Raw genomic sequence first — 27,670 nt, 5'->3', positions numbered from 1 at the left:
GATCTATCGTCGGCCGATGCACGGACAAAGCCGACAGTGGACCATAGAGTTGCCACGATGACGTATGAGCCACCGGACCTCCTTTGTGTCGCCTTGAATACCTCTTAAATTGGGCAACCAACCGACGACGCGCGTCGGTGGGGCTACTGAATATCGTGGCTGATACCACCGCCATCTTTGGTACTGTTCCGCGATTTATCACCGCGTTCCCTGACGATTCGCATCGCGCTTTCATTCGTGCGGAAACTGCACTCGCTTTTGCCTCTGATGACCTTCGTGTCAGCCTCTTGCTCTGCCGTAACACTTCGGGCATTTTTCAGAATGCTAACATTCGAAGAATGCACGACAACTGTATTGGTGGACGTTGGAATAAAATTTATTTAAAAGTATAGTTAGGTGTATGAACAGAATAAACATGTGGACCGTAATAAAACGCTTTAGAAAATTTGCATTTGAAAATCAGACATTTCACACGCAGCCTGCTGACCTAAATACGATATTCAAAATTCGAAGCCGCTCTATCGATTTTATCAATTGTTTCTGCCAACTTCCATCTACCACAAAATCAAGTTTGAACGACAACTGCGAGGTTACCTTTTCCCGAGGTTGTTAAAATACAGGTCCGAACGGATTAAAAGAAGCAACTATCCAAAAATGCAAAAAGATGACTGGGGACCTTACTGGCTCCGAGGAGGCAGAATCGAAGACATGGTCTTCGTGGGCAAAGACGTGATCGCATGGTGCATGGGAGTACACATTCTGTTCTATCACGTAGTACAGCACAAAGAGACGATTCGATGGTGTTGCAATACCGAAGTGGGCGAGGGTGCGAGATGTCTATCGGGTCATTCCAGTTTACAAATCTTCTGCTTCGCTGAGAGAGTGAACCAACCGAAAATTCTGATTTATGCCTATCCTTCGATGACGTTGATTTCCGAGTGCGTAGGTGGCACTAGGAATAAGTATTTGTCCACTGCGTTCACTGCTCGGGACCATATGGTGTCCGTTGGATGGTACCCTAATTTTTCTTTGGTCGTCTGGGCTTGGAGGACTGGAGAGAGGATTGCCACAGTGAACACTTTCATACATGACGAAGTTGGACAGCTCTTGAGAATCACTCAGGTTGGACCCAACGTTGCTGCTCAGATGGGCAGGACCTGTGGGAAATTGTATACTTGGGAGCTGGACATTGTGGGGAAGACTGTGACTCTTCATGGTAAGCTGCTTGATTTACTTTTATAGAGAGGAAAGAAATAAATTTAATATTTAATATTTGTTGACACGTTCACTGTCCAGCCCTCCAAAATGTTTTCAGTAGTCGAAAGGGCGAATAAAAGATCAATCTAGGCCGCAATCGCCCTCAAATGTCCTATTTGTAGCTGTCGCAGGTTTATGAAAATAGTAAACATAAAAATAGAAACTTTGGAGGCGACTGCGGCCTAGATTGATCTTTTTGACCGCTGAAAAACCCCACCTTTGCATTGTCGAGAAATGAGAAGGCGCATCCCGCACCCTTGCAATCCTGGAAACGAGGCTACGCCCTTAAATGTCCACAAAAATGATTCAGCGTCAGATTAGTCCAGAGAGAACTAAAGCAATTAATTTTCTGTCAAAGTTCACCCTCTTTCCTCAGCACACTAGATGAATCTGCCATATAAGAAAAAAATATTACCCAATGTTGGCCAAAATTTCAAAACCCACCCTTCTTTCTCAGACCACGAGATACGCCTACCAAGCAAGAATCGAGTCACGTGGTTAGACTGGTGTCCCACCGCCCAGGACCCTCTCCTAGCCATCACAGACTTGGAAGGTCACGTCTATCTGAGCAACTACAACGGCAGCGTTGTTCATCGCATCATCCTCTCCCAACGGTGCGGCATTTGCACGGAGTACGAGGTGCCAATTGTCAACTGGTTCAGCGGTGGCATCATGCTGCGCACCACCTTCTGCCAAATGCGATATTTCTCGAAGAACGTGAAGACGCACAAGTGGCAGAAAGTGTGGTACGTGAAGCTGGAGACAAACCCATGCATCCTGGTAACTCACCCCGTCAGAGACGACAGGTGTTTCTATCACACGTTCGAGGGGTATCTGATGCAGATCGATCTGTCACAAGGCATAGACCATCCCACAGTGAAAGACGTTCTCGATTACGGCGCCAGTTTTAAATTCTTGGACTTCGTTTATCCTTGGTGTCATCACGTGGTCGGCTCTGATAATTCGAAGGAGTTGATCGTGCTCGAGACCTACAGTGGCACTCAGGTGGCCATCGTGGATCCTGAGATTCAGAGCGAGATTACTTGCCAGGCTTCGCACCCAGATTACCCGATGGTCGTTCTGGGAACTCAGCAAGGCCGATTGATTTTTGTTAGCTTCCTTGATCCCGAGGAACCGAAGATCATCGCGCAGCTGAAGCTGCAGAAAAGGGCTCTGGATCTGATCAGGTTCTCCCACAGTGGAAGGTGATGTCAAAATATCTGATAATTAGACTGCAATATAATGTTTATGCAATTTTTAATTTCTGTACGCAAATTTTAAGAGAAAGTGGGAACAAGTATTATCTTATTTTCAGTGGTAGCAGTCTTTGTAGATCCGAAGTAAATAAAAATCGTATTAAATTCTGTGGGATTTCATATTTGAGCATTTTTTGAAATCTTTTTAGAAGCCATAAATGCTTGAAGATACACAGTCTAGTGATAATTATGGATGAAGAGTTACCGTTGAAATACTTAACAATACATTATATCTAACCAATGTCTCACTGTCTGCAACAATAGGTCGCTGATAGCAGCAGAGACTAATCGTGGCAACTGCTACTGTGTCAGCCTCCGTCCAGAGAAAGCCTACACGGTGCTAGCTTTAGTGCAACCCTATAGAAGAATCAGTGACGCATTGATCTACGAAGGACCGAAGAGATTGACAGTGCTGTTGCTGATCGTCGAAACGAAACAACAATCTGTAGGCCAACATCTGAAAGTGTACGTCGTTCCGGAAGACAAAAATCTCATCGTAGAAGCTACAGAGACTTTGGACCTACCTGGAATCTATCGCAACTTATGGTATCATCCGTCCAACCCAATGGCGCTCATAGGAACGCCATATTTGACCCGGCAGCTGCGGGTCCAGAGGATTCAGGATTTCAAGAATATCGCCATAGTGGACGGTTTATCGACTGGTCACTACGTCAAACTGGCGAATCTGTTTGTTGACAGACAGTGGTTAACTACTACTGCGCTTGACGGTTTGGTTCATGTGAGGGACAAGACACTGAGGAAAGTTGTTGCTTGTTTCATGTCGCACCATAGATCGGACTTCGGCTGTGTGAAGGCTATCGTTAACAGAGCTGGAGATCTGGTCGTTGTTTTGGGGTACGATGGCTCCCTGGTCGCCATGAAACAGGTTCGTTTTTTAGTTTCCACAGGGTTTGTTTCTGGGGTAGACAAGGCTATGGGATTACACAAGGAGTTCAGAGCTAGGGTTAACAAATACTCGCTTCACACTTCCGATGCAATAAATCTCGTTCCTCCTTCTTCCTCCAGCGCAGGATAATTCATCCTCGAGTTCTACGAAGGTCGAGACTGGCCTCTATCGCGTGGACTACACTCTCTACCACAAGAACCGTAAGAAGATCGAGTCGGATTACTCTAATTTGAGTGCAGAGATCTTAGAAATGCTGTCAGGTTCCACACGCAAGTTCCCCGACTCAGAAGAGAACGAGGGCAAGACGTGGGTCGAGTGGAGGGAGGAACTCCAGTTGCAAAACGAAATGGCTGAGAGTGAGCAAGAAAGAACGCAGATTTTGAAGGATTTCGAGGTGCTGAAGGCCAAGGTGAAGGCTCTGTTAGACGCCAATGAGACCTGTCCTGAGATCGAGAGACTTCCGGTGTCTGCGTTTGACCTGGACCGAACTGGACGGGATCGGAAATTGAAAACTAGTCGCAATGAGTGCGGGGATACTCGTCTAGAGCTTGAGCATAACATTCGCGAGATGAAGAGGGTGTCGAGCTGGTTGAGGGAGACTTTTTGGGAGCCTCAGGTGGTGGTGGGCAAGGCTCTGACCGCCATATTCGGTGACAGAATGGTGGTGAATTATCCTTCGGTTGCTGAGGATCCGAGGACCAAGGAACTGTTGGAGTACGCGCAGTTTTCGAAGGACAGCGTGAACACGATCCTCGAAGAGAGGACTTTTAATCCGTGGCAGGTGTATTCTGGCGAGGAGTTAGAAATGGTGGTTCACAAGTGCATGACGCTGCGTCACGAGGAGGACATCAAGATGGATATGTTGCTGGAGGAAGACGAAGAGGAGAAGGGGATCTCCGAGGAGGAACTGGCTAAGCAGAGGGCTCTGGATGGTGAGGATTTTTGACAATGTTGAAAAACAAATTTTAGTGATTAAGATTAATTAAAAGAATGCAGTCATGTTAAAGAATAATCTTCAAGCATTTTCCATATTAAAGGATTGCCGGAGCAGTGTTTGCAATAACGAAAGACCATGTTTCTCGTTTATCGTGTAGGAAGCATTGCACACCGGTTTATAGAGCAGTCGCCCTGTTATTCCCAGTTCGAGTCTTACGGATTCGATCACGTGATGTTGAACAATCAGTTTCTGTTGGACGATTGTGCGAAAATTCGGAATTACTTTAACACGGTGTTCGAGCAGGTGTACGCATTGAAGGAAAGGGAGATGAATGTGATCAGAGGAAGGATTGAGAGAATATGTTACATCAATTCTGAGCTGCAGACCATGTTCAATGGAAGAGTGTCTTACATACCTGTCGATCCTACTTGGCACTGGCAGGTTAGCGTTTTGTATATACAAGTGAATTAATACGTATAAATTACGAATTATTAAGATAAGATCACAACGTCACACAGAATTGATACTTGAACGATCTCGACTCCGTCTATCGATCCGAGATACTTCATTTCCAAGACGCGTAGAGAAGTTCCCAGCGATTGAACATCAGATGCATTGTCTTCGGTTGGATCGTAGGTCTCGGTAATCTTCATTTCTCTGCGTAGGAGAGCCCAGAAGGCGTTGTCAAGGTGTTCGATCACGAGGTGAAGGCGAGACCGTACGTTTCACCGTCGCAACAAGTACTCCTAGACAAGCAAGCGGCCGAGGCCGAGCGGATCAGGCTGTTGTTGCTGGCCGATGATTTTCGCGAACGCGCCTTAATGACGATGATGGACGGCGTGCTGGAGGTTCGATGGGAGGACGTCATCAAGATAGACGTTCCCAAGCCCGCCTGCATGCTCGAGAAGACACCGGAAGACTACACCGAGGACGACATAGCCGCGGTGAAGAAATACGAGAAGGACGTGGAGTTCCTGATGGAGGAACGGGAGAGGTACCACCGGATGCTGGAGATGGAGTACACCAAGGTCATGGGACTCCTGCAGGACGGGATCGACAGATTCAATAGGAAACTCGACGAATTGTTCTACGTAATTATTCCAAGTACTTCCATGTTCATCTTCAGTTCTTTGCGGACCACTATCAACGAAATCGAATCTCCCCACAGCTGAAGATGCAGGTCGAGTCAGCCATAAACCAGATGCATCTACGATACATCCGTGGTTGCCTGCGAAACCATCGTCGGATACTGTCCCTGCGCGAGGAAGAGCGCATCAAGCAGCAGCTCATCAAGAAACAGAAATACGAGAGCGTTCTGCGCAGCAACTTGGAAATCTTCGAAAACCTGCACCGGGAGCTGACGTTGCAGAACGAGGTGATGATGAATCGCGAGAAAGCTCTAACGAAAAGGTTCAAGAGCGAGTTCGCTTCGATTAACAAGTTCCACCTTGAACTGCTTGAACATCAATATAAGCGTCGACCTAGAGGCCATCTAAGACACCTAAGTTCCTCCGAGCTTGCAGACTTAGCAGCTCACGTGGCCGGCAAGGCTAGAGCTGTGTACCTTCCTTCCGATTCGAAAGACTATCTCAAGTCCCTAGATCACCTGGATGCCCGGCCCAATGTCCTTCCGGTAACCTTGGAGTTTTCGCATTGGGAGCATTTAGCTAAATTGAGGAGGCTCAAGATAGAGTCAGAGTTGAAGATCAGATCGAAGGAAGCGGAGATCGCGGATACCGAGAAGGTGATGGAATGGTTCAACAAGAAGATCGAGAAGTGCATGGCTGACGTTGAACAAGCGAAGGAGAATCTCGGGGAGAATAGACGGCAGAGGACGACAACTGAGTTAGATATCGACCTGCAGTTCGTGATGAAGATGGGACAAGTAGAGGTCGAGTTAACTGGAGACTATGACGATACTGTGAACGTTGTGCTGGTCCCTAGGAATGAGATACTGGGGGTGAATCATTTGATAGAGGAGGCTGGCGAGTGCAAGCTGGAAGCTCTGTCAAGGCTGTTGGACTTCAAACGAGGTGAGTTTTGGTAGTGGAGAGTTTCGGGGATGTTAGGGGACTAACTGATACACTGGGCGTCCCTTATTCCAGGTATTCTCCTAAAAGAATGGATCCACGGTTGTCGGAAAAAGCAGCTGACCGATTTGCAGGAGGACTTGCATTTCCTCGAGGACGTGAACGTAACGAAAGACATGCAGCAGTACTTGAAGCGAAAAGCCAGAGGTCTACCGGACAACAAGACCCTGGCGCATATGAACGTGGACATCGAAGCAGTGACGGCCCGGTGCGAGAGGATGATCGAGAACCAGAGAACTCGGCTGGTCTCGATCCAGAAGGAAATCGCGATCACCAGGAGCAAGAACGAGGAACTCGATCGACGGATCTTCGATCTGAACGTGTCGAGGTGCGACATGGAGTTGCGCCGCGATCGTATCGGCGAGGAGAGGCAACGCCAGCACACGAAGACCATGATCAGGATGGTGATGAGGCGAGCCGATCTGATCAAGAAGCTCCAGGATAATTACGCGGAGCTGCTCGAGCTGCAGACCGAGCACGAGCTGCTCCGGCTCCGACGGTATCCCACCTTCCACTTCAAGTTCCTCGACGACAACGACAAGTAGAGATCCGACGCCCCGGACTTTCAGATCTCGCGGTCGGACTTGTTAACGATCCTCGGACCACAGGTTTTTGCTATACAAGTGACGCGAGGTGTTCCCTCGGTATCTCGAGATTGATTAATGAAGTCTCCAGCGTCGACCCTGGAGATACAATGTTGAAGATTGGGATCGCCCCGTTATGCTGCGCGGTAATTGCTGTCTTCAAGACTTTGATTTTTAGCTGCGGGTTTTCGTGTGGAAGTTGCGTGCGCTGCTGTTTCTTTTCATGGAAATTTCGAACAGGGCGAGATGGAGTTCTGCTTTTATTGAGAGCGCAGAAAAGCTGCAGTATTTGTTCGCTGCTTGTGCTTTTTGGTTAAAACTTCGTTGTTTGAGCTTTACTTCGAACTTACATGGTCGTGCGTATCCTTCAACATTTAATACTGAAGTTGGACATCCTTGAACATTGAACCTTGAAGTTAAACATAGTTGAACATTGACGTTGGACGTCCTTAAACATTGCAGTGGAACATCCTTGTACATTGAAATAGTATGATACATCCATGAATATTGAAATTCAACATCTTTGAACATTGAAATTATACATCCTCGAACATTGATAATTGAATATTGACAATGTGCATCCTTGACCATTAAACATAGAAGGCGAATATCCTCGAACATAGAACATTGGAATGCAACATCCTTGAACATTGAACTCGGAAGATTGTGGTACACAAAAAGGAACATTTTCTGAAACCGAATTCAACCTTGAATTTATAATATAATTGAATACAGAATTTGAATAAAAATTTGTTTATAATCCCAGCAATTAAACTTTAGCATACACTGGTACTGAAGTACACGTTCCCAATATTTTTGTGATCTATGCAACAGAAGTTACAAAAGTTTAACGTGCATTGAACTCGATGTTTAGTGGATCTTTTCAACATTTAAATTCCGCGCGATCTCCACGACTGCAGTTCCCGAAGTTTAACATTCGTTATGTAATACACCAGGATAAAATCGGACCCAGTAATTTCGATAATTACTCGGAACGTTTGACCGCGATGGAAGCACAGTATGCAGGGAATTTTGGCGGGTTCACCGTGGTGGATTTATTTAACGGGTCAAAGCGATAGACCGAGTGAATAGAAATAGAGGTGAACGCGGGTCGTGCGGTTGAACGTACATATGTGAATACGTTTATTTTCGAAGGGCTTTACCAGAGCCCGTATAAATAGTTAGCAAACTCATTAGAAGTTAATTTATATCGGACAATTGTGCCGAATGTAATTCGATCTTCCGATATTGTCGTAATTATTGCAATTTCTACGCTGCAATTATTTACGAAAATGACCAATTTCAGGTACGCGGTTACGATCAGCTATGCAGAGTCAATTTGGCATGTTGGCGGATGCGTATGCAGTAAGGATATGCGAAAATGTACGGATCTCGATAGTAGGGCTCTAAAAAATTTCGGGATTCTCGAAAGTATCGGGATAGAAAAAAGAAGATTCAATGAATAAATTTTATAATGCGGGGGGTTTTCGGAAACGCCTCAAATATCAGAAATCTCATACCACGATTGGTTTTAAAGAGAGTCTTATAACGGTAATCAAATTCTGAAAACCCTGAAATTTCGAGACTCTCGATACCTTCGAGAATCTCGAGTTTCAAAATTTTCGAGAACTCTTCTCGACTTCGAAGAAACTTCTCGTCTCGACTCGACCTTTTCGGGTTCTCGCACACCTCCAGTATACAGTGTGCCTGGATTAAAACGGGATACTCGAAAAGGTAGCCTAGAATTTTAATAAAATTGCATTTCCACTCACATGGGAGCAAAAAAAGAAAGTAATTAGAAGACAATGGAGTGTCTCGAAGAGGCTGGTGAGATAGGATCGTCTACAGTAGGTCGATTTTCTTCGGAGGATTTTGTCCTAAACGTCGTTAAACCACGGCCGCGGGTCGGATTTAATCAGAGTCGCTTTGCTGGCTCTCACAAAGGACAAGCGGCAATTTGCAGGCCGGCATAAATCACCGGCGGGACGCCGTCGGATCCGATACATAATAGGTGTCGGCCGATCTATACACTTTTTCACCATAAATAACTGTACTAATAGTATAGCAGCGAGATGAATGATGCCACGGCGAACGGCCATACCTACGGACATCGCCGCGCCGCGCGTCGCGGAACGCTTCTCTCGCGTATACGAATCAATTTCATCTTGAGAAATTCCCAGGTGGACCCGTTTTTCGGGGCTCGACAGCAAAAAAGAACTCGAGACTCACCGTTCGACGATTAAACCTCCAATCTCCCTGTCGGCGTTTCATCCACGACTCTCGTCGGAGCCATATTCTACTCGGAAAAAACTGAAAGACGGCACAGAGGTACTGCAACAATTTATTTAAAACGATCTCCGACATGAAAAGACATTTTTGTTAAGATACACGTCGCAAGCGTCGTCTTTTTCGTTCTCCTCATTTTTATTTTCCCTTTTCTACTTTCCCGAATTTACTTTTATTCATTTTGGCTAGCAGCAGTGAAAATAAGATTTTACTGGTTTCCACTTTCTCGAAATATGTCTAATAAAATTGAAAACTGCATAAACATCTAATAATAGAGAATTTTGAGCACACTGAAACTTCGACTTGAAAAATATTTTTGATACGGACATCTGTCCAGCCCTATCCAACAGCATGATTTCCCGGCTAGCATGATTATGCTCGAGCATTCTGTGAGTCTTAACTAGCAGGTTCTACAATCGTTCCAATTTACATGGGAGTAAGAAGATGGAACGCCGACAGTGTCCGATCCCTGTAAATATTTTCGCTCTAACGATCGTATGATTTTTATTAATGGACAGCCGGAGGCTTCCACGGGGCTTTGTCCCCCGAATATTACGGTGGCCGAGGTGTTATTCATCGACTTCCTCTTCTTGTAGCCGCCGGTAGCCCTGTCGAGTCACGGAATCCGGGATATTTGTGACCAGCGATCGATTAATCATCGTTGCTGCCGCTGACACCGGCATAATGCTGTCATCGTTACGCAAGAACACGGTGCACGCTGTTACGAAACGGGAACCCGCGACGATTCTTCTTGTTTGTCGGCTGTTTTACCAGAACTTCGCCCGGTAGGAACGCGCTTCTTACCTTCTCGATTTTCAACGCGATTATTCCAGCGGATTTTTGGCCAATTGTCAACCCTCTGGTGCAGGAGTCATACTAAATTCAAGGTAAAAAAGTAACGTATTACTAACAAATCGTTAAGTACAAATTGTACGACTTCTTCGAAATGGATTGATATTAATAATGGGACCAGGAATTTATTTGGTAAATATATTGACAAAAGGGGACCCAGTTCCGATTGCGTTGCCCTTGAAATATAACGTCTGCGTTAGTTGAAGCCGCTCCTTGCCTTCCAATCCAACTTAACCACCAACCAACTTGGACTGTACTTTCCCTTTGAGATCCTGTATATGATTCTGTACATTTTAATTACCGTGCAGCGACAGCTTGTAAGAGTATAAAGCGTACCTGCAATCTAAATTTAACGAAGGTTTTTTACAATTATCTCCGAAACTATAGGACTGAGCGACAATCGAGGCGGACCGTCATCGGAGGTGAGACCCCTTTTGTCAAAATTTACCATTAATTTTTGTGCAGCCAATAATTTATAATTATTCGGAAAATATGAATTAGAATGATAGAAAATATGAATGAAGGCATACAACATACAAATGAACGAATTCGCATCGATCATGAGGCATTGAATTGAATAAAACAATCGTTCCACCGGGATTCGGGGATCTGACGTGCGCGGACCCGATAAAAATCGGAGCCGATAATTACGCGATTCAGTCCTGCGGCCGAGTGGAAGTTACGGCGCTGCCGCGTTCCCATCCCAGGAGAGGAATCCTTCTAACGATGACTTTTGTACGCGGACAGCAGGTAAACACGGCATCGCAGAGCGAAGAGTGAGAGAGAAAAAAAGAAGGATCGCAACGAGAAGGACGTGCGCAAGGAGGGAAAAGAAAACGGCAGACCAAAACACGCGTGACCTGTATTTAAGGTGGTTTCGCCCGCTCTCGTTCGGCCCCGGACCCGGGCTTCCCAGCTTTTGCGTTTCTTATTTGCAAACCGCCCTCTCCGCTCCGCCGACTATTTTACCCTCGGCTGCACGCGAACGTGAGAACCTGGACCCCCCCTCTGACCATGCAAAGCGGCAGAGAGTTCACCGTAACTGGCCTGAAACGCTATGGGAGGACTTTTCCTGAGACTATTCGTCCCGAAACATCCACCCGTTAACGCTAGAACCACAGAGCGCTGCACAAAACGTGTGGACATGTTTTATAGTAATAATTAGACTGTGGATTTTTGTGACAAAAATGAGTAGATCAAAATAGTGTGTTTAAAGAATTTAAAAATACTGTTGTATTGTCTTCATTTTGCATGAAAATCCGCAGTCTAGTAAGGCCTAACGTGTTTAGATTTCCGAGGATTCTATTATTGCCACGTGCACTTGAATGAAGAATCATTCTAACCAGTTTCTCACGAAAACATTTTATATTTTCAGCAATCGTGGGCTTGAACGATCTCAAACATAGACGGACCAGATTTTCACCCACGTAGTTCTAGTGGCACAGGGGTATTTTGACTTTTAGGAATTTCTTCCAGAAGAACTACTAAACCATTCGCATTAAAATTTTGTATACACTTCAGGGGGTATTTGAAGTACTTGTACTATTTTTTTCAAGTATATGCAATCAAAGTTACGTGCACACGTTCAGGAATACTTGTGCTGAAAGGAAACGCGAAATCAGATTGAACTTTCGGAAGCTGATAACCAGAATACTTTCCGAGGTTATGAAGTCTGCTGCATCCGGCTTCGACAGTGGAGGGTTGAGCAGCCGATGGCCGTCTTTTGAAAATAGCGGAAGGCGACATGACGAGAATCCCGTTCTCCAAAGGGTGCATTATCGCTGCTTATGCTGTTTTCTGTTATCGAGTGGACCGTGCTTACCGGTGACATTAATCCCCGGTAAGCCGGCCGTGTTTCTGCGTTGTTCCGTGGTTGAACAACAGCCCTGAGGAGGCACTTACGTATGCGCGGGGATACTATGATGCAAGAATGGAGGAAACGCCACCCTTGTTGGTTTTCGGCGGATTGGGCTGAATGCCCGCGACGTTGCATCCTCCTGCGATCCTCAGACAATCCAAAAGGTAGCTTGATGCTCCCCAGCTGCAGGCCTGTCTATCCATAAAATTCTACCATCGAAATTACTGCTACAATTTCGCAAAAATAGATCTCGACTGAGATCTGAAATGCTTAATAAAAAGAAAAAAATGTCATTGTTCTTCACTATAAACCAATGCTCTTTGAGTGCGAGGCGAAGGGATTTTGGAAACTACTCGGGAACAGGAACGAGAGCATCGCGTACGACGAGTATTGAAAGGAGGTTCATTTTCTGAAAAGAACTATGCTGGACGTATGTGTAGAAATTGTTTACCAAGAAAATCGAGTTAAATATTGATAATATCGGAGCTGCGCCAAACTGGTCCATTTCTGATTTTGCAATTATGGAAGACGTACGAGTGCACTGAGTGTATACATTTTATTTCATTGTAATGAATAACAGTGAAATATACTACCCTAGTTGCTTTGAATAAATTCAAACAGTTCTTACACTGCATAGATATCTACAGTAAGTTCAAATAATTTTTATATTCCACAGAGATTACAATAGAAATTTGTTGCTAATGAGGAGCATTCGACGAGATTTGAGGGGTATTTTACGTGGAAGCAACGACAGCCTCCGCAGATTACCGCGGCGGAATAAAAACGGTCGCGGCATAAGCGTAGCAGCATAATTTGTGTAATTCCGCACGCACCACCCCTTCTCGTGGATCTCTGTCGGTCGTGAACACTACAATTCGGTCGTGAACGCTTGCAACAGGCGTCTCGGTGAGCACGCGAGCGCCGTGATTAGTAATTTGAATCGTTACGGCCGTCATTCCCACAGTTGTCGAGGCCGTCCACTGAATTCCGCGTAAGAGCACGCGTTATGGCTCCCACAGACCGATCCATGGAAAAATACTTGTAGACAGGCCACAGGGCCTTCGTGCGAACTTCGATTTTCGCGGATCGTTTCACGAAAATCGTGATACACGAAGGATCTCTTTCTCATCACTTCTTACTGCTAGGATCTTGCACATTCGCCATAAAAATGAGTACCTCAAATCTAACATCTAAAAAACGTGTTGTATTACTTTCATCTGACTAGAGTGATTAAGAACAACTTTTATTTAGCATAAAAATCCGCAGTCTACTTCTTCATGCACGTTGTCGTCATTGAACTGCGCGAACTGAAGTTCTCCTTCGGCGATATTTGTTCCGGTCAGTTGTACACGTGGAACCGAGGATACACAGCGTTCTGCATTGGCTCCGAGCACAACCGATCGTGAGCCACGACCTCGCACCGGCTCACCGCACCGGTTGCCATAAGTTCCACATTGCGCCGCGCTCGGATCAGCTCGCGTCGGTGCCGTCGATCGGCTGTGTTTCCACGCGAAATCTCGGCTGCCATTAATTCAACGCCGGCTGACAGGTCACTCGAGTAGAACCGGCCCCATCGCAGATAGATGCTGGGCCGCATCAAATAATTATTATTGTTGTTTGCTTTGCAGCCGGGGTCCGGAGCTTCCTCTTCGATCCCTCGGCCTCTCTCGACAACCCCCAGAAACAACAAGCGTTCCCGACTCGATGGGTCGCCGGGGTGACCGGCAATTTCTTTCTAAATTTATTACCGATCACCGATATATCCTCTTCTTCTTCTTCTTCTTCTGGTTCTCTCGGTATCCTCAACCCTTCTTTCGGTTTGCGTCGGTGATATCGAATTGGGATCGAGAAACGTCCACCAGGATGATTCGTTGGTTCCTGCGGCTGGGGGTTGGTACCAGAGGTCAGCTCTCGAGGTTACTGTAATAAATATCGGGGAAAGCTGATTGCGAAACTCGATGCGTTTCGTACTCGGTTATGTTTGCAACTATCGCGGATCGTGGCTGCCTCTTCTGCTGGCTCCGAAAGCTTTGCCTTGCTGCAACCCCTTTGTCTTCGGAGGAGTTACTCAGAGAAGTGATCGATTACCATTTTTCTATTTAATTCATTTCTATTTCTGAATTAATGCGCTTTCGTTATTTTTATAGAGCAATGAGAAATCGTCACTGTTAGAGCTCCGTAATCACAAAAAGCGCAAGGGTGCACCAATTACGAAAAACTCATACCAAACTCGCCACAGATTAAGATTGTCTCCCCACTCTAACTTCTCCTTCCCAGCCGGTCACGTGCGCGCGTCGCAATGTCACGTGATTTCCCCTTAATTCGAGACAATTTCCCAGATTTGGCGACTCTGACTTGTATTGTCAGTGTAACCTCACTTTTAACCAGCATGCGACACCTGCCTCCGTAAAGACGGCAACCGGCTAAAACAATGAAGTCCCGCTGCCGAGCGGAACAACGGGACGAATTTATGTTACTACCTAATACCATCTGCAGTGTTCGACAAGCCATTGTCTCTCATGTTGAACGGACGCATTGCGATTGTCTGCTAGCGAAGGAACTCTTTGATAGTCTCGGGTCCTCTGTTTCCGAGCGATCGGGTAGGAGTTTCTGTGCTTTCGCGTCCATGGGCAGTATCCCCCTCGCGAAAATGAGAGTTTACTGGCCGGGTGGAAGAAGAAGAACGCTCCTTTGTCTCTTTATGGTCTGAAAGTGGCCCGTGGATCGAGCTCACGGACTGGCGCGTCGCCATCGACGTCCAGGGCCCGTCTTCTTCTCGGCGAGACCACGAAGAAGTACGGTCGGATAATAACGAGTTTCGCTGTCGTCCCTTTCGGCTGGCTCGCGTAGCGCGAGTCGTAAACTCGGCCCTGCAGCTTGCCCTTGCCCTTGCTCCCTGTCTCACAACGCTCTTCTGCGTGTCGACCGTTTTTCTTCACTCTCTTGGCTACGGGAACAAGAGAGAGAGAGAGAGGAAAAGTATGAGAGATAGAGAGAAAAGGAGACGCGGTGGACGATCGTGTCAAATTTTTATTGCGCCAACGAGCCTCTCCGACGATCGCCTCTCTCGCCTTATACGGGCTATGGGGTGCCTGGGATAAAGGGAACCACGCGGAACCACCCATCCCCCTACCCCCCGCCCTCGAACAATGGTTTTTCAGAATTGTTCGGGTTCGAACCGGGTAAAGTGACCGAGACATGCAACCGACGCAACATTCCTCCCCCTCCACATCTCTGCTAAACTTTTGCTGAACCCTTGACAATGTTATTTATTCATTTTCATTATTTATCCGCAGGTAACGTGTCTGTGTAGGTGAAGGTCATCTCAAGATCATATTTTCCGAGGTCTTCAGAACAGTATTGTTTTTGTCCTATACCTAATAGCTAACGAGATATTTTGTTGAAATTTTCAGAATATGTATAATTAAATAATTTTGTAGAGAACAACTTTTTTGGTAGTAATTCCGTCCAATTGCGATTTTCTCCAAATTTTTTTTCACTAATTGTTCTAATTGTTCGGTAAAATCCAGGTCCACTATGAAAAAGCTATGGTCCTTTAAAAAATGTGCTAATATTATCGTGAATCACTGTACATGTTTGGTGATTTCTAGAGTTCTGTTATACCACGGTTGAAAGTTGCGAAAAACTTGCAAAATCCCACTGGTCACGATCATTCGAGAAATGTTGGTAGAATAGGGGACCGCGCGGTGCGGTTGAAAGGTGCAGATGGTCGTTCATGGACATGGTGGGTAGTTAGATGCACGAAAAACAACAGAAACAGATTTACAAGTTCTTCGAAGGATGCCGCGCGGCCCGCTAAATTGGAGCTAAATGCTCGCCACACATTCGGGCAATCAACGGGTGCGAAAATATGCAAGGTGGAACCGGGCGAAGTAACGCCGAAGTACGATTCCATACACGCAACAGGACCTTTCCCACGTCCGCGTCTTTATTTACCTAACAACCCTCGTGTGTTACGCTCTAGAATCCTTTAATTACCCGAAAACGAGCTACAATTTCGAGATTCCAGACGCTAGACACGCGAAACGACGCCCGACACCGATCACTGACTTCAGACACGCAAAATCCCAAGGGCGGACGGGGGTTGCGGGTATCCACGATCATTCCTAGCTTCTCTCGACTCTTCCTCGTTGCAAAAGTGAATCCAAACTGTTCTAAGGTGGATCATTCGTAATAAAAATCCACAATCTACGTGGTGCTCACTCTGACGTTAATTAAACACGATTTTTTCGTAAGATGTCCCAAGAAGTACATTGTAGGTGGTGTAATTCGAGAAAGGACGAACAGCAAAATGATTCAGGATCATAAGGGAACAACATTGCAACTGCAAAATAATTTATAAATTTTTCAAGTGTATGAATGTCCTCAATGTACGTGCTGCTCACCCTAACGTTAATAAAACACGATTTTTTCGTAAGATGTCCCAAGAAGTACATTGTAGGGGGTACAATTCGAGAAAGGACGAACAGCAAAATGATTTAGGATCAGAAGTGAACAACATTGCAACTGCAAAATAATTTATAAATTTTTCAAGTGTATGAATGTCCTCAATGTACGTGCTGCTCACCCTGACGTTAATAAAACACGATTTTTTCGTAAGATGTCCCAAGAAGTACATTGTAGGGGGTACAATTCGAGAAAGGACGAACAGCAAAATGATTTAGGATCATAAGTGAACAACATTGCAACTGCAAAATAATTTATAAATTTTTCAAGTGTATAAATGTCCCCAATCTACGTGGCGCTCATCCTGACGTTAATAAAACACGATTTTTTCGTAAGATGTTCCAAAAAGTACATTATAGGGGGTGTATCTTGAAGAAGGGCGAATAGCAAAATGAATCGGGATCATAAGAGAACAACATCGCAGCTGCAAAATGGTTTATAAATTTTATAAGGGCACGAATATGCTCGATGCACGTGCTGCTCGGCCTAATGTTAATAAAATACGATTTTTTCGTAAAAGAGTGCATTATAGTGTAGTTCCAAAGCGTACGAACAGCAAAGGGATTCAGGATGACCAAAGATCAGCATCGCAGCAGTACAATAATGCATGAAATTGATCAAACTACTTGTTACTAATCTTATCAGCGATCAAACAAGCCTCCCACGCAGCAAACGTGGAAAAACACAATCGAACGTTAACGGTTGGAAAAAAATCGGAACAGCAAAAGGGTCCAGGAGATCCTGATCCTAGCGTGGATGTAGGTGCACACGGTGTGCAGGGCCGGTTATCGGGAAAGCGGGCACTCCAATCAATGCAAATCAAATCGAGAGCCGTGAATACGAAGCGTATAGTCAAATCAACCGAATAAAAGCTTCGTGAATGTAAAAGACCGGTGAATGCGATCGGCTCGGGCCAATCTGGTAATGCGTCTTCTCTCTCTTCCCCCGTGGACTTTCCCGCCACTCTTTTAACGGAGGGGATGGGGGAAAAATAACCACCTCTCGGAATATTGCGTCGGACTCGCTGTGTTTCGGACCCCTTCAACAAATATTGCTTCTTCGTGGCCCTGGCCGCGCCGGGAACTTGATCCCTGCTCCATCGACCAGAGATTTTGGATTCGCACCCTTGTTTGTCGGGTTCTTCAATCGTTTGGCTGCTGCCACTTCGAGGGTCGACGCCATTTCAACCTGTTAACGGACTGACTTTCTCGTTGTTAACGAGCTCGTACTGTTCACGCTTGTGAATGACACCTAACAATTTCTGGTTGTTAGTATTTTGAGTAGGCTCCATTGAAAATAAAAATTTCACTGTAACTGTTAAATCACTTACAAGACATCGGCCGCTTCAAATAATTTTTAAACAAACTAACAAACCTGTAATGTCACACAAAAATATACCGCTGTATTCGAGAGATTCTACAGAATAATTCTAGCTAAGAATCATTTGTATAGCGTTTACACTTTGAGCAGGAAAAATGATTAAAAATTAAAAATTTGACCATGCCTGTAAAATCACCCTCGCAAGAGCGCTCACTTAAAATAATGTTTAAACCAATTCTACAAATTTATAATGTTTAAAAAATGATGTTCTATCCGGGAAAGTCTGGAGAATCATCTTGTCCAAGAAACATTCCCGTGGCTTTTACGATTGAAGCAGGAAAAATGTTTGAAGCGACAGAGAATGGCGTCGGACGATCTTTTGCAGCTAATAAAACGCGACGATTCGCACAAAGGAGATTATTCGCAGGAGCTTGTCAAGTCTTCTTCGGGCAGGTTTTAATACTGGCCGGAACGTTTAACGATGCACAATAAAGCAACATATTAAAACGGACCCGCCCCTTCGGTCAGCAACGCGTTTCACCACTTTGGAACGTTGAGGCGCATCGCGAAGATGAGCCTCCCCCGACGCGGTTTACGATTACGGGACTAATCTCGTTTTAATGACAGGGTCCCGCGGGCCTCGACGAATGATGAAGTGTCAAATCGGGGCCCGGAGAGGAGGGCCCCATGTATTCGTTTCCATCTTGGTCCCCGGTTCTCGCGAACCGGCCCTAGAACCGCTGATAATCTATTCCTCCGGCTGACTTTTAATTAGCACCCCGTTTCGCCACTCCTCTCGCCGTGTCATTAGGTCCCGCGACCGATCACTACGCTGGCTTTGAAAAATTTCGCTGCCAGATGGCTCTCCCTTCATTTTCACACGATTTTTCACAGGCGAAAAGAAAAATTACCTGGGCAGAAAACTCGAAACTTGAAAGAAGATTATATCGTTCGAAATTGGTTTTGTGATCGTGTAGGTATGCGATCAGAAAATCAAGCAGCACGGCGTAATCATTCCACCTTTGCAAATGAAGATAAATCTGAAGGAACTCGTGTTTGCGTTCACCTGTCCGCCTCCTCTTCAAACTTTGTTCTTTATTCCGCTCCGGTGGAATCTTTGAAATTTATTTCCACGTTGGTGGAAACACCTGGCGCACGCCCTTTGCATGCTTCGCAGTTTTTTAATGCCGCGCTCACTCCGAGCAGAGTCAACGTTTATTTTCAAGCCCGCTGGCCAGTTTTTCCCTTGTTCCACGCGAACGTGGTTTTCGATCATTCTCCTAGAAAATCACCGGAATGAATTACTTTGATCGCGGATAGCTCGGGAGAACTATAACAGTTCGCAAAAACCGGACGCTTTTTGCGTGAAACGAACCTCCAGCGTTCGGAACTATTTAAATATGGGAGATTTCCCGATAGGATTCAATGCCCCAAAACGTTTTGCCGAGTACACATGCTAAATGTTAGGTCTGTAAACAATTATAATTATTCCAGCTAAGCATCAGTTGTATAGCATTTATGGTTGAGCCGCAAGGAATTGTTAAAACTTACAAATTGACTGCAACTGTCCAATCACCCTTGTAACAGCGCTCGCTTGAAATATTTTTTGAACAAATTTATGAATCCATAATGGTACCAAAAAATATACTGTTATATTCGGGAGAGTCTACATAGTCATGCTATCCAAAAATCATTCGCATAGTTTTTCCGATTGGAGCAGAAGAAATTCTTAAAATTGAGTAATTGCAGTTCCAGGAAGAATTGAACTTTCGACTTGTTGAAATAATTCAAGAAATTTCGAAGTGGCTATTCTTGCGACAGATGCAGAGAGTGTTTCGTAACCGAAAACGATCGAGAAAAATGACTTTCGGTTTCGCATTCGCCGCACAAGAATGCACGAGGAACGATTATGGAGACACAGAATTGGCGTCCGTGTAATCTCCTTTTGTCGGAGAGTAAAAGTGTCTTCAATTGGAAGGACATCCTCCGAAACAGTTTCCGCAGGATGCGACACCGGAAGGACAAGATGAACTCTGCTCAAAGGCGTCTTCGTTCTGAATGCATCGAACAAAAGCAGCATCGGTGAACGAACCCAGGATTCGCGTGTCTCCGGCCAATCGTCGCGACGCCAAAAGCGTAAACAAAAATCGCGACACCAAGCCGGACGGTTTCCAAAGGAACTTGTCGCGTTCGAACCAATTCGACAATCGATTCCCCGATTGTGAGATGCAGTCGAACCGGAAGAGCATTGCGGTCGAGCATGAGAATCGTCTTCGGATCCGTGAAGATGAGTCTTGAAGCCCATTAATTGACCACAATGGTCAATCGACAATAGGATTCACACGACGAATCCGTCGGAAATCATTTTACATAGGTATTCTAGTGAAACCAAGACTGAAGAAATTGGAGAAATAGAATTTTTAGAAAAACATTTTTTGAAGATGATTAACACTAAACCTGCCGACCATCAAAAGTGACTGATGTGTATTGTATTATAAAAATAACAAGAATATATATATATGTATATATAAATTTATTTATATTTTTTGTGCGATTTGTATTATAATATACAGGGTGTCTCAGCTGAAGGAGGCCACCTAAATATCTTCCTTTTTTTAATAGCACAAAAAAAATATTTATGTTATAATTTAAATGATATCGAAGAAGGAATATCATAGAAGAACAATTTTTGTTGTCCGGTTATTTTTTAATAGCTTTTTCAAGGTCGTCGTTATTTTTTATCGGGAAAACTTTCCTTTTTTATTCCATCTTGTTAATGATTTAAGCATATTCAAATGTATTTGTTCAGCCTCTATAAGATGAAATGAAAAAAATTAATTTTCCCGATAAAAAAATAACGATGACCTTGAAAAAACTATGAAAAAATAACTTCTATGATATTCCTTCTTCGATACCATTTAAATTATGCCATAATTATTGTTTGTGCTATTATAAAAATAAAGGAGATATTTAGGTGGCCTCCTTTAGCTGAGACACCCTGTATATTGGAATAAAAAGGAGTATTCAACCAATTCCAACCTTTATAATCTCAATAATTGTAAAATTAAAAATCTAAAAGTTAAATAATAAATAAGTAAATTGTAAGAGCTAAATAAATTGAGTCGTGTCATTTTTATCAAGTAACACAGACCAGTCAATTTTAGTGTTAAAAGCAATTGACTGCTCCATTACATTGAAGTATTTCACGCTAAAAAAATTGTAAAATTTCGTTTTCGGTAGAAACGCGTGAGTCGGCGCGTTGGTGATGGGGTGGTGGATGTAAGGGGAGGGATGGTCAATTAACAAGTATCCATGGGGGGTCAGGGTTGATCCCGTTGAACGACAGGTCGTGCACGGGCCGAGACGTAATCATAAGTCCGGCCCGATGCGGTAGCCCGTGCGCGCAAGCTTCGAGCAGGTTCGGTTTCGTGTGCGAATATCGCGGGGTTCCGCGATCGCACCGCTCGATAACCGGCCGTTATCCGCAACAGCAACAAATTGGGGCTCCATAATCGCGCTAATGCATCAACCGCGGCGCAACGGTGTGACGGTGAAATTGCGGCGCGAGAGTCCTCCCGCGAAAAGGGTCGATCTTATCGTGGCCGACTTAAGTACGCGAGAACCATTGTACACGCTAATCGGACACAGACGGTGGCGCAAAGTGCTACGGCGTTTTTCTGCAGAGGCTGTAACATACCATAGGATACCCTTGCGAAGTTCTGATTAACCCTCTCTGGAAGAAATCGAGAAAGCATTCATCCTTCGGAGATGATTTACCACAATGGTAAATTTGCACGAAAATGTGCAGGAAATTATTTAAAAGACGATCCTTATCACCGACGTCCATCACCTTGAAATATGTTGTCAAGGTTATCAGTCTGAATAACTTTTTCCTGAAATCTCGTCAATGGTATTGCTATACTATTGTATATGGAACTACAATATTTTATCGTAATCGCGGGACATGAAATTAGTATTCGCAAATCGTTATTTCACATCCTGAGTGATATTTGAAAACGCAAAACACAGAGCCGGTCGAAATCGGTCGCAGAAAATTAGCCTGCGGCCGGGGGTGCAGGATTTCTCTGGGAATGATCGTGCCAGATGCAATTGCATCTTGCCCGTTCGGCAGTAAAACGATCTTCTCTCTCTCTGTTTCTCTCTCGGCGGTCTCTCACGGTCGAAATTAGAAAAGTGCCGGTATAAAACCAGGGGAACGAGTTAGTTACAACCTATGGTCGAACAGCTGCCGCGAGAGTCCAACGTCGAGCTATCACGCGAGAGAAAGAGAGAAAAACGAGAAAGAGAAGAAGATAGAGGGAAAGACAATGAGTCGAAGGGATGAGGAAAAATACGAGAGGATGCCGTGGAGGAGAAAGAGTGCACTCGGAGGAGACGATGCAAGAGCCAAGTGTCTTCGGCCTCGGTGTCTATGCACGACCCTGCACTCAGAGCCTCGTAAAAAGGACGGAATGTCACTGAATGACGGGCCGCGGGTCCGTCCAGTCCGGTAAGTAATTCTTCGGCAATTACATAATTACTCGTGGTTAGCGGTTGCAAGTTAGAAGGGGCCGGTTCAAGCTGACCAACGCCGGTCGTTACGATATTTACTACTATATAATGACCGCCGACCAAGAAACAGGCCCGCTCCGAAGCGATATTGTACACGCTGGCGTTCATACCGGTGCCACGTCTCCTCAGGCTCGCTGCTTCCCACCGGGTAGGACAGGTGGGCTCGAACTTGAAGCCGATCGAGCGAGCAGTCGGCCAAACCGATCAACTTTCTGCCGAAATCGTAGAACTTTTAATAAACGAGATTGCTCAATAAATCTTCGACCAGGTTACAGGTGAGATGAATCAGCGAAAATGATAAAGGCAGCAACAATTTTTATAACTGCATATAGTTTCCTCGTTTTCAAGGATGGTCAACCTCCGACACAATTATAAAATGTGAATAATGCAATTATTCCAAATTTAAGATGTTCATTTAAGAAACTCAAACAGCATTTTCACGTATAGAGTCTCTCTATTCAATAAAGGCTAAAGGCATTTACTATTATTCACGCACAGCATTTTTCTTAGGTGGTCAACTATTGGTGCTTTTGCCTTAAATGAATGATCCATAAGAAGTCCATAAAAATCTACAATAACTTTTCCTACTTGTCGACAAAATATAAAAAAATTAGTAAAGTGAAATCGAAAGTTGGTACCTGTTATAATCGGTGCGATAGAATGTGTCTACCTAGTGGTTCGGGTCCACCTAGACCCAGCCTGGAGTCAGCCTTGCGAAACAGTACCACTCGGGAAAACAATTCGAAGAAAAAGTAATTGATTGCTGGGACAGTATAAAAATGATTGATTGCCGGAGTGTAGGAATCGTGGAATGACAGCAGGAATGACAGAAAGGTGAAGGCGAGGGTGGCGTTGCATCAAGTAGTCAACCTGTCCAGGTGAGCGTTTCATTCGGCGCGATACAAGCCTCGGCTCTGTCACAAGAGAGAAGTGAGCACAATTACAAGGAGACCACCTGCAGCAGCGCGGTAGAAGTGCATCGCCGCGAGCTTGAACGCTACATGCGTGAAAAGTGCATCCATTCTGGCCGGCTTATCGTGCACCACCACCAGCGGTACATCCATTACAGCCGTCGCGGTGTTCGTAACGCTACATCAATTCCACGTAATCCGGCCCGTCCTCCGCTGAGAAACGTCCACCAGGCTCGCTCCTAAGAAACCTTCAGAACCTTAGAACCTTTCACTATCAAACCTGCGCCGGACGATAATGCTCGCGGGTCCCAGGATATTAGCCTCGCTATCAACGTTCCAGCCAATGGCTCCCGCCGACAGTGCACGATGCAACTGCACCTTTTCGTCCCGGAAACACGTTCTTTCATGTGCCGTCGTTGCATTCTTAATTTCACATTATCCACGTAAAGCCTTTATCTAAGAAAAACCCTCGGACCCGTGCTCTTTCTTAGATCGTAAATACGGTTCAAATTATATCGTGTTTAGTGTCATTTTAACCAGAAGAGTGCCACGAATAAGTTCACGAAAGTCCCATAAACAAATAATGAAAAGGAAAGAAGTTTTGTAATTGGACTAGTAGTGGTTCACACCAATATTCGGTGTCGATATTCTGTATTCTGGTTTTCGACTTTCAATAATTTTTCTTCTGCATTTTCTTTTAATAGGTTGCTAAAAAATTAACGAAAACTGCACAGTGGCGAAAGTTCGTGTCCAGAAATTTTGTCGGGGTCACGAGAGACCCCAGTACACCGGTTAAAGGGTTACTGCGAATTGTGTTCATTCACCGAAGAGAGAAAGATAAATTCGAACACGTAGCACAGGAAAAAGACGACAAGAAATTGATCGGCGACCAATTAAGTGTAAAAAGGAGGACTGGATGAAAAGAAGCATGAATTACGAGTGATTTGCGTAATGCGAAAAAGTAATGTGGTCACGGTTTCGCGTTGTCCGAGATGGCCAGCAGTCGGCCATTCCTCTCTCCCTGTGAGCATCCGTTGCACCTGCTAGCTGCCATTAGCAAACAATCAGTGTATCGATCATCGGAATCGAGATTACCGTAATTTGATTTCGGGCCACAGGATCGAGGATCAACGCGAGCCAAATAAACGTGTATCAATTTCTTTGTTCGCGCATCGAATTCTCCGTTTAATTATCGCTGCGATTATTACCAAATGTACGTGTATTTTGTGCTCTTGTTTTTAGCGGTTTCGACGATCGATTCTCTTAAAACCAATGTTGGTAAAACATGGTGTAATCCATGAAAATAAGTTTCACTTAGGGACATATAGGAAGTGGTATTCCTAACATCTGGTTTTAATTTTATTTCACGTACTGCAAAATTCGAGTAAATTCAGTTTTGTCATTTTTATAAGACAGCGTCTAATCTCTAGGTTTTTATGTAAAATAAAAATCTTCTGTCACAATTACAAGCTTTACAAATTCATTGCTTTTATTAATAGCTTTATTAACAAAATTTCTTCCAATAGGTATTTTCGCTATTTTTTGGCTCAGTATTCATCACTAAAAAAGTATGTTAATTGAAAACAGTAGAAGAAGGGAATTGATATTAATTTTTATCTCATTCCTGTCGATAATGAACTTACTAAATATTTCTTTCTAAATTGTCTAAATTGAAATTCATTAAAATCGGGTAAAGTCATTAGAGCGGTCCTTTTAATACGGAATTGCGTCCAACAACGGCCGGTCTGCAATTATAATTAGCTCTATCTTTTTATAAGCTCTTTGTAAGCTAATGCCTGAAAGTGAACCGGCCTTCGTATTATCATTAGCATTTATGTTTCGCAATTTGTAACAGATCCACGACGGGTTCCGGACTCGGTCAACGTGCTCCATCATACCTGCGCTTTATCGACCTATATCTTGTCTCCTTCTGCACACCTTCTTCACCGTCCCCGATCGTTAAAACCGCGTGTCCCGAATTTTAATAAGCCCCACTTGTGAACCCGCCCTTCGCGCCCGTCTACTAATAAATTGATTTACAAGTAAGACCTGTTGTCAAACCGTCCGCCTCAATCTTCGCGCGCATCATCTTCCTCCTTGCACTTGCAACTTCTAATTTATTAATTAAGCCTTTGAATTCTCTTTACCTTATGGTAATAAACAATCGTATTCCGGACCCCCTGCAATCCCGAAAGTCTTTTAAACCGTCCGAAAAATTATTAATTGTTGTTATAGCAGCATTGTTTATAGCATTTCTGGATCTACAAAAATTTTTTTAGATAGTTCAATAGCACCTTAAATTATTACAATAATTGCGATAAGATCGGTCCAACAGATTGTTTTAAATAAATTCTGAAAAATCAGTTAAGATTAGATTGATCTCTCGAAACGCGCGACAAGGGTGTGACATAAGTGACTATAGCAATTTTGTCTGCAGTCCTATCGATCCAAAAAAATTCCTACAGTTTCTTCAATAATACAGTAAAATAGCCCCACAATTTACATAAGATCGATCGAGACCTAAGTTCGAAATAAATTCTCAAAAATCAGTTTACATTAGGCTAAGCCCTCGAGACGCGCGACAAGGGTGTGACATAAGTGACCATAGCAACTTTTTCTGCAGTTCTATCAAATCAAAAAAATTCCTACAGTTACTGTAATAATATAGTAAAATAGCCCTACAATTTGTAAAGAATCGATCGAGCGTATCGTTGTAAATAAATTGCCAAGAAGCATCTAGTCGAGACGTGTGTCGGTCGTCCATAGAAGAGACAGGGAACGCGCGAAGAGCAAGGATCGGAATGAAATAATCTGCACCGGGATCGGTACACCTAATCGGTGTGGTACGAGCAGGTACACGGTCCCCGTCGACGTACAGGGCGTACAGGCTTGTTCTAAATACACGTTAGAAGCGTGTAGCCCGCTCCGGTCGTTTAATCAGACCGCCGCAGGCGAACTTCCATGTCGAACCGTGAATATCGGCCCCTCGTATCTCGGCCAGATAAAAATCGCCACGGCAATTTCGGCGTCGTGCACATGTCGCGTCCCATCCGGCCTCGCAGTATAGTAGTAGCGAGGGACCTGTACCGCTCGCGAGCAAAACTCTTATCGTTCCTCGAGGATCTATCGATCACAGACACCGTTGCCGATCGTCGCGGTGCTTCTAATCGGTTCGCCGCTTTTGTTACTAGCCGGCCACAATTCGAATCGATGCTCGATCAAACGACTGCTCGAAAACTGCAGCTGCTAATGTCAGCAGCTGTTAGGCTGAAACTTGCAATTTCAATTTATTTTTGAGATTTTCGAACGTGCAGACCTGTTTCTTTATTTTTAGAAACCGAATATAATCGTTTCTTAAACATTGCATTTAATATTGTATCTTGTGTGTTTTCGTTAATTTTATTAAACCGAAATAATCCGTTCCGCAGATCCTTCTTATTGAAGCATCGACGAAATCGCAGATGACAGCCGTCGCCAAGGAAGCAGCGTCTTTATTACGGTAATGACGTCGCTTTATTGCCGTCCGGAGCGAGCCTAACGGCCATTAATTGCAACAGGACTTGCCCACCTTTAGCGTTATTACGTGATCGTTAACGCATTCGCGAGCACCCGTACGGAAAGTGTCGTCGTAATTTTTTTCACACGACTCGAATTACCGTTAATACGTCGCTCGAAATTAAAAATTATCGGCCTACATCGGGAAACCGACGATTACATTTTAATACACTGTGGTCAATATGCGGCGGCTGTACAATTTTTCAGCGGTAAAAACGTTTTAACGAGTTAATTAGCAAATTAAAAGCTGTTTCCCTGAAATGAAAGTGCACTCGACTGCCGTTCGAATAATGAAGGCTTTCAATTAATCTTTCTTTTTTAAAGGAAACATTCATCATCTTATTCGTGACAGTTCTGCGAAAGGAATGATATCAAACACGACACAATTTGGGTCAGGTTTACTCGTTTAATCCACGATAGAATAGAACCTCTGTTATCATTTCTGATCAATGAATCTTGTTGTGTATGGATCGAATTAAATTAAATTATTTAAAACCTGGACAATTCAGACATTCGTTCGAATAATCGAGGTTCTACAAAATCGTGAACGAAACGAGCAAATAAATTACAAAGTGTGTCGTGTGGGGACTCATTTGAATCAGAAAATTCTCACGAATACGACTGTAAAATTTTCATAAAGAAATAATTAGAAGCATTAACGAGCTATTAAGAAGTTCGAATTCGATTATCTCGAGTCTAAAGGACTTCCTGTCAACGGGACCATATTTTTTTCGGTGTTTCAGTGGTATGCGGCCACGGTTCGCAATCACGAGGTGTCTAATCAGCCCGATATCGATCTTATGTGTGCAGGTGTGCCT

General features: G+C 44.3%; 1 protein-coding gene across 1 annotated transcript; it reads left to right on the top strand.

Annotated features, from left to right (window-relative positions):
* The first annotated feature begins 367 nt into the window (after positions 1 to 367).
* LOC143216388 (cilia- and flagella-associated protein 43) lies at positions 368 to 7,127 on the top strand. The gene is given in 9 exon segments (XM_076439371.1): positions 368 to 1,216; positions 1,715 to 2,462; positions 2,663 to 2,719; positions 2,778 to 3,477; positions 3,533 to 4,352; positions 4,515 to 4,798; positions 5,023 to 5,533; positions 5,536 to 6,390; positions 6,463 to 7,127. Coding segments are annotated over 9 exon segments (5,067 nt in total). The 5' UTR covers positions 368 to 654; the 3' UTR covers positions 6,993 to 7,127.
* The last annotated feature ends 20,543 nt before the right edge of the window (positions 7,128 to 27,670 follow it).

This window comes from Lasioglossum baleicum, chromosome 2, assembly GCF_051020765.1.
Source record: "Lasioglossum baleicum chromosome 2, iyLasBale1, whole genome shotgun sequence".
Lineage (NCBI taxonomy): Eukaryota > Metazoa > Arthropoda > Insecta > Hymenoptera > Halictidae > Lasioglossum > Lasioglossum baleicum.
The sequence above is the reverse complement of the archived record's forward strand: the minus strand, read 5'-3'. Positions and strand labels throughout refer to the sequence as shown.